Source organism: Nicotiana attenuata, unplaced genomic scaffold (assembly GCF_001879085.1).
Source record: "Nicotiana attenuata strain UT unplaced genomic scaffold, NIATTr2, whole genome shotgun sequence".
NCBI classification, from domain to species: Eukaryota; Viridiplantae; Streptophyta; class Magnoliopsida; order Solanales; family Solanaceae; genus Nicotiana; species Nicotiana attenuata.
The window spans coordinates 868,973-881,176 of record NW_017670284.1 but is presented as its reverse complement, the minus strand read 5'-3'; the positions used below and the strand labels follow the sequence as shown (position 1 = coordinate 881,176).

General features: G+C 37.8%; 1 protein-coding gene across 2 annotated transcripts; it reads right to left on the bottom strand.

The window, feature by feature from the left end:
• Positions 1-5,525: 5,525 nt before the first annotated feature.
• Positions 5,526-11,856, bottom strand: LOC109237220 (zinc finger protein CONSTANS-LIKE 10-like). Of its 2 annotated transcripts, none has more exons than XM_019403492.1 (5): positions 11,606-11,856; positions 9,966-10,679; positions 9,007-9,234; positions 6,668-6,966; positions 5,526-6,332 (listed from the first exon to the last, which is right to left on the bottom strand). In XM_019403492.1, the coding sequence occupies exons 2-5, from the start codon at positions 10,530-10,532 to the stop codon at positions 6,203-6,205; spliced, it is 1,224 nt and encodes a 407-aa protein (XP_019259037.1). In that variant the 5' UTR covers positions 10,533-10,679; positions 11,606-11,856; the 3' UTR covers positions 5,526-6,202. The 2 variants fall into 2 exon arrangements, with proteins under 2 accessions (XP_019259037.1, XP_019259038.1); XM_019403493.1 differs by lacking the exon at positions 11,606-11,856 and adding an exon at positions 10,767-11,084 and having other exon boundaries at positions 5,581-6,332.
• Positions 11,857-12,204: the final 348 nt, after the last annotated feature.

The window sequence follows — 12,204 nt, the reverse complement described above, 5'->3', positions numbered from 1 at the left end:
TCCTCGGTTTCTCATATCATAATCTTAACTTCCGAACCTTCAGCACACATGGCACCTTGTGCTCCAATATTTTCCATCTCACTCTTAACAAAAGAAATCCACATGCTATACAATACATAATGTCCGTACAAATGCACTCAAGATGTTCAAGAAGTCTCATTTACCTAATATAAGTAAATTACAAATTCTAAACTAATTAGGAAAGCCAGCGAGAAAAGATGAAGTTATTTTTGAAATCATTCGAATAAAGAAAGTTCCATTTTCAATTAGAATGCAACGTCGAATGAATTATTACCTTTACCATGGGATTTAATAATTATAACTTAGTTAGAAGTTCCTTTAAGTAGAATACAGCTCAGACGTTTAAGGTAGAAATTTAGTAGAGAAACTAATTGAGTAAAAGATGTAGAAATTATTGAAGTTTGAAGTATTAAAAAATGTGTGTGTGTGTGTGTATATATATATATATATATATATATATATATATATATATATATATATATAGGGATCTCTTGGTATCCTGAGGATCTCTGGGTATCCTCAATATATGTGCTGGGGATCTTTTGGTATCCCGGGGATCTCTTGGTATCCTCAATATATGTGCTGGGGATCTCTTGGTATCCCGAGGATCTCTTGGTATCCTCAATATATGTGCTGGGGATCTCTTGGTATCCCGAGGATCTCTTGGTATCCTCAATATATGTACTGAGGATCTGTTGGTATCCCGACCCAACAATATGAACAATAACATTCCGGCAAGGGAATCAACAATATGAACAATAACAACCCGGCAAGGGAATCAACAATATAAAACAATCCAGTCACAAGAAAGTTTCCACCACCAAGAGTATGATTACATAGCAACGAGACGATCACGGAGAAACTAAGAAGCACAATTAACAATATAAAAAATACATCCTGGCAAGGGAATCAACAATATAAACAACAACATCCCGGCAAGGAAATCAACAATATAAACAATACATCCCTGCAAGGGAATCAAAAACAATCCAACAATCCAATCACAAGGAAGTTTCCGGCCACCACCAAAAGTATGATTACATAGCAACGAGAGGATCACAGAGAAACTAAGAAGCACAATAACCTTAGTAAACAACAAAAAGGAACAGCTAATTCAATTAAGGCTATTAAGGTCAAGTAACGGGTAAGAGATAGAGGAAGGCTAACAACATCGTATGGAGCATATAGAGGTAATTATGCAATTAGATAACTCAATCATAACAGAGTACTTCCCATATGATGAACATAAGGACCTAAGAACCCTAAAGGAAATTTTCCCACAAATAAGTCCAAGCACACACTCGTCACCTCGCGTGCAAGGACTACAATTAGCATGGAAGACTCAAATTCTATGGGGAAGTCCCCCACACAAGGTTAGGCAAGATACTTACCTCGAACCGGCTCAAAAATCAACCCGAAACCACGTCCTTGCCACGAGTACTTGACTCTAAATGGCCCAAATCTATTCAATTCAATTGTATAATGTAAATAACACTTCAAGTAACTGATTCTACAATTAAATCTAAGCTAAAACGTGAAATTAGGTAAAATGACCAAAACGCCCCTCGGGCCCACGTCTCGGAATCGGGTAAAATTTACATTTTCAGAATCCTCATACTCTCACGAGTCTATACTATCAAGACACTGAAATTGGAGTTCAATTGACTCCTCAAATACCCATTTTAAGTTCTCTTAATCTCAAGCCCTAATTACCCATTTTGCATTGATTTTTCCCTAATTTTTCACCACTAATTCGACCTTTAATCACATATAACGAGTTATGAAGTCAAGAATATTACCTCCAAGTGATTCCCCTTTGTTTTCCTCAAAAATCTCCCTCAAAAGCTTCAATCCCGTTCAAAAATGGAGGAAAAATGAAGAAGGGTCGCGGATTGGCTATTTAAATACTGCCTAGCTTTTTTATAAAAATTCTTCAGTTTGTTCGCGATCCATCACACGCATTCGAATAGCACTGGCTCTCCTCCCTCTACGCGATCGCGTACACCCAACCGCGTTCGCACAGAGTAGCCAATCACCTCACGCCACACGCGCCTACACTGTGCGTTCGCGTACAACCTCAGGCGACCGCATTGCTTTGACTCCTCTTACTTCGCGATCGCGGACCAATCCTGGCGATCGCAAAGCACAAATTCTACCGTCTCACCAACAAACCTATGAGATCGCAGCCCCACTATTGCGATCGCATATAATGAAACCAGAACCAAGAAATACAGCAGCAATAGTAGTTCTTTTAAGGTCAAACACCCTCCGTTAACCACCCGAAACACATCCGAGGCCCCCGAGACCTCAACCATACATGCCAACCAATCCTACAACATCATTCAAACTTGTTCCAACCTTAGGAACGCCGAAAAAACATCAAAACACCAATTTTTCATCGGATTCAAGCCTAAGAATTCCTAAAACTCTCAAATCACGCTTTCGATCAGAAAGTCTATCAAACCTCGTCCGAATGACCTGAAATTTTGCACACACGTTACATGCAACACTACGGAGCTATTCCAACTTCCGAAATTCCATTCCGACCCTCGGATCAAAATCTCACTATCGAACTGGAACCTTCAAAAATTCAACTTTTGGCATTTCAAGTCTAAATTAGCTACGGACCTCCAAAATACAATCCGAACACGCTCCTGAACACGAAATCACCCAACGGAGCTAATGGAACCATCAGAATTCCATTCCGAGGCTGTCTTCACTCTGTTCCGACTATAGTCAAATTTCCAAAACTTAAGCCCTCATTTAGGGACTAAGTGTCCCAAAACCCTCCGAAACTTCAAATAATTCCTCCCGGCAACTCACAATAAGAGAAACAAACACGGAGAAAACAGTTAATAGGGGATCGAGGCATTAATTCTTAAAATAACTGGCCGGGTCGTTACACATAGGTTTTGGTTGTTTCTCCTCATTTCGACAGGTATGACCCACTTGAAGGCACTTATGACAGTATTCAGGAACCCAGTCGTACTCAATATGTTGTTCAAAAATCATCCCTGTTGGGTCCATGACTTTTGAGTGGGGAAGAGGCTTTGTAACATCCATTTCTACTATCAATCTATTATACGAGATCCTCTCATTTCTTGTCGTACAATCATCAGCATATAGAGGTACACCCAGACCACTTCCTATCCTACTGAGGGAGTCCATGCTCCAACAGTTTAGTGGTAGGTTTGGCAGTTGCACCCATATGGGAATTGTTTTAAGCACTTCAGTATCAAAATCAAAGTTAGGCGACCAGGCTTTAACGATTATGGTTTTGCTGCGTATAGTGTATGGCCCTGAGTAAAGTACAGCATCCCTATCTTCCAAACATGTGAATTTCACTACAAAATAGCCATCATTGTGAAAGTAAATTTTGGGCTTAGCTTAAAAATTCTAGTTGGCTGTAATGAATCTGTCCAAATCCCCAATTGATAGAGATTCACCCACTATATATAAGATGATTGTATGCTTCCACTTTCATGTCTCCCTATCAATCTCTTCACTGTCTAATTCAACAATTTTTCCCGTCCTTCAGAGTAGGAGCAACATATTTGAGATTCATACATTTTGCTGCCAAATTGTTGCCCGGGAATAGATTTACCCGTTCCTTCTTGTTCTTCTGCTGGTCCATATCCAATTTCTTGTGAATTTGGGCCTCTCGCATGGTGATTGGCTTGCTTACAACAAGTTGATTAGATACTTTCAATGGAGCCTCCGTTCCAGCTCTAGCAAGTGGGCCTTTCTCTGTAGACATAGGTAGTATCTCCTTAGCTTGATTGAGATTTGGAGTTTGGCTCAGTCCACCAATAGGCGTTGTTTGAGTCGAGCTTTCTCCCTTCAATGGCGGCCAGATCTCAATCTCCTGCGAACACTGTTCCATTGAAATCACAGGGCTAGGGCACCCCTCATTTTCCTTCACTGCTTCCTTCCCGTTCCTATTGGTTCTACTTAGTATCTCTTTGACTGGTTTCATGATCGGACCTACCCTCTTAGGTCTTCCTCGACCTCCCATGCCAGCGAGGCGCACGTTAGTTCACCGTCGGTTCGCTCGAGAAACAAGCGTTTTTTAGAGAGAGAAAGTCTAGAGAGAAGTCAGAGTGTTTTTTCAGTAATTCGTAGATCCTGATATTAGTCCTAGCAGCGTTAAGAAGGAGCTTAGGAGCGTGATTTGGAGACTTCCTAGTGAGTTGTTGTGCTTAGTATTCACAGCTTATGGAGTTCCTCTCTATCTTAGTTATTCCATATAGTATTTTTGTACTTGAGACTATGTTATATTCTATTTAGTGGCTTATGACTTGTGCTACCGGTTCTTAGGGGTTGATATAGTACTTTCACACTTTGATATTGATTTTAGATTTATTTTTGCACTTATCTATATTATGAGAGTTAAACATCCATTATATTGTTTGTTTGTGATTATTTGTGTATGTGATTCGTTTAAGGGGTTGGGTTAAGTATCATTATGGTCTTGATGAAATTTTGGATCGTGACATTATAATTGCTCGCACTTGAGTTCATAAACGTCCAATTAGTCACCAGCTATCCTTAGCATTTAAGCCATGGGGACACCTTCGCTTGTTCCACTCACATGCAAACCTATCCTTAGCATTTGCTCTTGAAAGGATTATACACAATTACACATAATGTTTTTTACTATGATATATCTGTGGGGACCCTACACCATTCTCTTGCCAAAGTGCCAACAAGAAAATTGCTTCTTAATTGTCTCTATAGCTGTAGAGTATGCATAATACATATGACATAACACAGCACTGTATATAAGTAATGTCCCTATCACTTTCTAGTAATCAAATAGATAAAGCTTTTCCTTTTTCTTAATCTTTCACTACTCTTTATTAGATTCTTTTCTCTTCCAATGGCAAATATGAATTAGTAGATGTGTTTTATGGCTTTGTTTCAAAGCATTTTTCTCTACACGTGAATCTTAGCTCATCCCACTAAGTGATAAAGAAACATATCCCTTTTAGTAGAATATAATATTTTACCTATTTGTTCCAAATATTCTTGCAACGATATACTATACTGGATAATGGCATCACAACTAATAACTAGGGTAATGCTTAAACGGATAAATTGTAGCCAAATAGTACCCTCCCCTAAAGAGAATTGAAAGGGCTTCAAAAACGAGTGAGGGAGTGATGGGCAACCTTAGTCTATATGTTGCTCGTGAGCCACCAAGTACCAATCTCGCAACAGTATTGGAGCAAAGGGATTTCGTACTGGTTTCTCATGTGGAACAATAGAAGAAATTCAATAATTGGTATCTTTATTTATGCATTAATGACGATAGATGCATTCGCCGTAGTTTTAGCATTACGGCGAACCCGTGTCAAATATATAGCTGGCGGTAGACAGAAATGGTCTTGACGTCACTCTCGTATTCAATGGGGTTTGCTCTTTCTTTTTTGGGAGAAGATTATGAAGTACCGGATTTCTAGAGATAATAAAATAGTAAGAGCTGTTCAAATGTAATGCTCAGATGACGACCAGAAATTATAACTCCCAACGTATGAGAAGATTATAGCAGTATCATGGTTTGATCTCAAAGCACTGACTGACTATTCTATACATATTATCTACAACAATTTAGAAAAAAAATTAACAAAAGCAAGTTTCATATGTCATCTTGCCATTCATTCTAGCCCTTCTACACATATTATACATGACAGCAAAACATAATAGCCAAGGAACTCTCAGTCCTTCAGACATGAAAGGAGACAGTTGGATTGTTTTGGGACTCAGAATGTTTTAAGTTCACCTAGTTAGAGTGGTAAGAACACAGGCAAGTTAGAGGGAAACGTGGTGTAGTCGATGAACAAAATAATTACAGTCGAGACAGCAACAATCTTGACCCCTTTCTGGAATGAAGCTGATTGTGTGCTCTAGAAATCGTCAAGTCCCATCCTCCCCAGCGCACTTAGTTAACAAAAAGTTAGCACGTTCCTCTTTCTCTGGCTGATAAATTGGTGAAGCAGCAGAGTATTCTGCTTTCCAAGTCCAGCTTCCATGATAGGAAACGTTGAAATCCTCTCCCCAGACAACCATACAATGTCACCGAAACAAGGAAATAAGGCTTCTTTCATCCCTTCCACAATAACTCAACCGGTTTTGCCCAATTTAATATGGATCCTTTAGTTTTGGGTAATAAGTAGTGCAATCAAAAGCTTCTGGTCTCGTTAAGTGGGTCATAATCATAAGCCTCACCAGCCTTGACAAACCGTCCCTTCACACGCCTTCTGACATCAGCCCTTGCCTTGCGGGAAGCATATCTCACATGCTTGTCAAATCTGCACATTTGAAAAGACAGTTAAAAAATAAACTAAAAGCCAAAATTTAGAGAAAATAAATGTGGACAAAATTTCTTGACTTATGAGTGTATGTGGGAGAATATGATTTCTGAATAAAGCAAATTAGATGAGAAATAAGATGCCAAAATTAAGAGAAGTATTGGTGCTGGCCGTGAAAACAGAGCTTGGCAGCTTGCACAATCCATGCAATGACCTTGCATGATAAATTCTAAGGAATCCAGACACAATTATTAAGAACAACACCATTTTTTCTGCGTGGAACTAAAGATATTAACCACTGGTGAAGTTTCGGTGGTTAGTACAAGAGAACTTACTTGCGTGTCTTCTTCTTTTCCTTGTAGCGCAATACAGCATTGCTTCTGCTACTTGACGGCAATGAAGTTTCTGGAAATGGATGGTACCATGGTGGTTCTCCCATAAGAAACATTGTGGAGGCTCCACATTCTTGGTAATCCCCGGCATTGCTCTCTCCCCCGAGGTTTGAAAATGAGAGGATGGATGCTTGCCTCGCAAAGCAAATGGAAGGTTCTGTTTTGCAGCTCACCAGGGAGTCTGCGGACTCGGCATTGCTACATGCTGGTTGCATTGTCATTACCCTTCGAATCGACGACCCCTGGTAAAATATTTGTTTAGCCAAGTTCATGCATGTTTAGGTATGATTAAATAGACTTTCATCATGAAAAAAGTAATCGCAGACGAAGAGGTTGAGACATCAAATCACATGAAATGGAATGTAAAAACATAATTCCCTCACAAAACAGGAAGAGATAAATGTTTGCGTTCCGTGTAGCAGAAAACCCACTATAGGTTGGCAACAAAAAAGACATCAGCAGCAAAGAGAGAAAGTATATATGTTTTAGACTACTTTGTCAAAATTAAGGATTAAGAACCAGAATAAAAAATTCTGCCCTATAGCAGAGCAATGCATCAGATGACATCTCTCAGTGGTATTACTACATCCTATAAAAACCAGTTTAGGTTCCTGATGGGTAGTCCAATATGAAGACAGATACTGGGCCCTATTTCATACCCCGCTGCAGTTAAATCAAAACACGGGCAGAACTAAAACAATCTTGCCTTGCCCCAAAGTTTTCATCAGTATCAGCTCCTGATACTTGAGAACTTATAAAAGAAAAAAGAATTTCATAGGAAATACTTAAGAATCACTTCCATCCCTAGAAAAGAATATGAATTAGGGAGAGCTAAATTCACTACAGGGTGTGTAATACTGTCAAATCTACTATCCAAATTGAATGTTCTATCAGCTCCTGTCCATGACAAATTTTCAATTCCTTTGTTAATAGCTAAGACATTAACCTATAACCAGCATAAATTCACAAAATGCATCCGCGCACAATATTTGACATTTTGATCAAAGTTTTAGCAAGAAAAGCCGAGACATGATCCAAGACCTAAAAGAACAAACAGCAGAAGAAGAAAAAATCCCAAGTAGCGATCCAAGTTAAATGCAAAGGTTTAACAAATTAGTACTATGTGAAAGTGACGTGTGCATAATATTACACTGAATGCCAGAAATCAGCAACTGGATTTATCAATTATCAAAAAAGGATTTTGAGGAAATGGAGAAACATGGTCGTGGACCCAACTTGTTTGAGATTGAGGCGTTGTTACTGTTGTTGTAGAAAACATTCCTGATGCTAAGCATTATTTTCTCTTTTAGCCCTCTTGCTATTTCTTGCTGCTCTCTAATATAAAAGAAGAATAAAATTTTTAAGATAGAAATCCTCTTCACATGGATAAGACCGCTAAAGGTTGCAACATTGAAAGAATCATTCTTGCCATATATCACCTGGTACTAGTTCGTCAGAAAAGTGGGTCAAAATTGGATTGATTTGTTTAAGCGGAAATTGCCATCTAATTGGAGACTGTTCAAATAGCCAAAATAATCAAAGGGAATCTATCTATATCTGATCTCTGTTTCCTTGCTTATAGCTCATACTTTTCCAGCTAAGATTTAGTGTGACTCAGCTAGCACAAGCACATTTTCTGTTTTACTTAGATATGTTACGGCTGTTTTCTGCCTTTCTCCCTTCAAATTGTTAGAAATCAAAACTGACTCTTAAAAGTTCTATCTATATTAGAAACCTTATGTGAAGTGTCAGCTGAAAATCACTATCCATAAGAATCAAATATATCTTCTAATACAAGGTAACAAGACCTTAATCAACACATCAGAGAAGTTAAAAAAAATTCTGAAGTTCTCCATATACTGAATAGCCAATCATCTAGAGAAAAAGTTTTGATGTTATGATTTTGCCCTATTTATGATGCATATAACAAAGTTTAAGACATCAAGGAAGGGAACACCTAAATGAAGCAACTTAAAGAAAAGTGATGACAATTCATAAATTAGGACCAAAAGGGGACGAAGAGGGCATGCATCACACAAATATCAGAAAAGAACAGTATGAAAAATTATACACTCACTACTCTATAACTCAAACTGTAGTAGACACTTTTTTTTTGTTGGTAAATATAGTAGACACAATTTATGGTTCTTGATCCACATAGTAGTGTTAATGATAGCAAACCTTGTGCATCAAATCCTAAAATTGTTATAAGTACATATCAATATTGAAGTTTATGCAGGACAGATAATGGATACACAATGCAAGTTAATAGTAAGAACCACCTCGATAGCATCCGCATCCTGGCAGCTGGAACCAGAAACTGACATATCTTTCGTCCCAAATAAGCCATCAATGTCATCATTCTCAAAAAGCTGATTTGGATTATCGAGAGAGCCACTAAATAGCTCTTCATAATTTTCAAAGCTCAGGTCCACTTCATCCATATTGAAATCTTGAGCGAAAGGGTCATCCTCATATATCGTTGAGCCTTTCATTCCAGAATAGCAACCCTGTGTTTCAACAGCAATAACAGCATAAGCAACTTCCGAGAAGTGTTGGGTCAAACGATTTGGAAGCACTAAGGTCAACAAATATTGTGGATAACCATTGTCAACTTTAACATACTAAAATGATGCAGTGCAACCAAAGGCTTGATGGAGAACATGAAACTCGCCAAAGGAAGAAGAAAACATCATAAATTAGAGCTCATCTTCCTCTATGGATTCGACCTCTTAGAAGTTCACTAGTCTCAGGTAGTGATAAAGAAAGAACTGGGCATTGGCAAATCAAACTCAAACTTGTTGTAACATTCCAGAGGAACAACAAGGTGCAAGAAATCTCAGCTTCACGAGCCAAGCACGTGGTTGACTAACTTATCAGTTGTCATTGCTATCTAATCCAAGTCCGGGATACTAAAAGTGGCAGATTCAGGAATTCAAACAAGGCAATTCCAACAAAAAATGATACTACGTGAATTTGCAACCTAAAGCAATTTTTCAGATGCCTTTGAGACTACACTAGAAGATTCCCTTATATTAAAAGAATTCAACAATATAAATATATATATACAAGAATTTATTTATACCCTATTTATACAGTGTAATTCTCGTCTGGATTCAATTGAACCCCATTCTGACCATGTAGCTCTGTCCCAGGATACAAAAATTGACTATCATTTTCGCACATATCAGCAAGATTTCTTCACTTCAAACCATGACATATATTTGAAAACCTAGATTACCTTTGATGAAGAGTAATTCTTGGACCCAGTATATAGCTCCACCTTGTTTTGCTTGTTGCCAAGAGTAGGTAAAGAGGATTCAATGAGAGTGGTTGATTTCTCTGATGAAGTATGCAACTCACTCATTTCAATTGCAGCAGACATATCTTGAGAGTTGTACTTTCCTTGAGGATCTTGGTTATCCCTAGTTTGGTTGTCATTGATACTCATTGCACCCATTCCTTTCTGACAAGTGGAATCACCATCTAAGAGAAATGACCAGATAGTAGAAAGTTCTGCAGCGGAAGGACACCCCGTATAACAACTAAGTGCTTGCCTCTTATGCATGGAACCTGTAGCATGACTAATCGAATCACAGTTCTTGCAAAGAGATATCTTCTCCTCGACGCGTCTAACAACAGCCGGTTGTGAATTACATCTTTCGCATAAAAGTGTCCTGGAATGTCGCTGTGAAAGGGCATTGGCAGAATGCACATTGCGATCACACGACAAACATAAGCAAGCTGCATCAGACCGGCAATATACAATTGACCGCTGCTCCCCACAGAATTCACATATATGACCCATCACTTGTCCTCAATAATCTTAGATAAAAACCAGTCTACAAATCTTTATGCCTCCAACAAAACTTTAAGCAATAGAAGTTGCTTCCTAGTTGAGCACATACAGATTGCTCAAGTGATCTGGTCCTTCTGCCGTATAAGGTAATAGAATCTGCATTTTTTAAAGCCAAACGAATAAGAGATGATTTAAGATAGAATACAAGCCTAACTTTCATATCTGAGATGTTTGAAAATTCACCTTCTCACAAAACATCAAGAATTGAAACTGAGATATCGGTAAAACAAAATTCATGAAATAGAACAACTGGCTGTTAAAGAAATCAGAGAACGCGAGGTATAAATGATGCTACTTCAATCATAAAAGGTGAAAGGTGCTAAAGCCAAATTAGAACCAAGAATCCAAACCAAAAGTGGGGAATTTTCACATAGATGTAGGTGATTTATTTCTAAGCATCATTATCTACATCAAAAAGCAACATCTTATTCCTTTCCAGACAAATCACAAATCTATCAATCAATCTCTCTCAATTCCAAACTACTTGAGGTCAACTTTATGAATCTTTTTCCTATTTTCTCTATTCAGGTTGAGCATCCGAATGACTCATCATAGCTAAATATAATTACCTTTTGCGCTGGCCTCACCTACCACAACCGTCCTCCTTTATCAAGATGTGAGCTTGGACCACTTATATTATATGAGCTAGGGGTAAAAACACCATTAGCTAAGACAACCACAAATTCTTTCAAAATTTTCAACCAAAAAAAAAAAGAAACAGAAAAGTTCAGTAAGAAAAGGCGGGAGAAATTGAACCAACAAGAAAAAAAATTCCAATCTTTCATCAAGCAAAGGAATATAAGTCAAGCTGCAGAAGTCTACACAAGAACCAGAAAACTACTTAAAGAATACATGAAAGAGCACTCATATCCAAACTACTGTATGACTTGCAACTGGTATACAGCAAAATTCTAAAATGAATCTTGAAATTATGAAAAAATATTCAACTTCTCAGAGACCCACAAACAGATCAAACAACAAAAACAACACAATCCCAGATGAAGAACAAGCAACCCTTTTACCTGATATAACTGTGAAGCTGACCAAAAAAGATTTAAGCTTGTACACGAGAAGCAACCCTTTAGTGTTGCAGCTTTTAGACAGTAAAACAAAAACCTCTGAACAAGAAAGATGGATCTTTTTCTAGGAATATCTGACTCTGTGTGTGTCTGTGTGTGTGTTAAGGGTAAGAATTGGTTCTTTTGGGAAGTCTCTGAGGATTGTATGCTGTTGAATAGTTGAGTTTCTGATAACAATTAAAATATCAAAAAGCTGATAAAAAGTGCAGAGGGAAAAATGGACAGGGTGTAGGAGGTGTAAAATGTGGGACCCTGTTATCCTGTCCCCACTATAAATGGCACACAACAATATCTATACTTTTATTCTAGCTTTTCCTCCTACTCTTTTTAGTTTAACTTCCTTTGCTGTCCAAATAGTAATTTTTATACTTCCTCATAATTTAAATGAGCTAGTTTGATTCGATACAGATTTTAAGAAGAAAAAAAAAAGTTTTAAAATTTGTAATTTTAAAAGCTTAAGGATAAAAACTTTATGAGGTCATATCATTTGTGTGATCATAAAAGTTTCTCATTAAGGGTAAAATAGGTAAAATAAAAAGTTT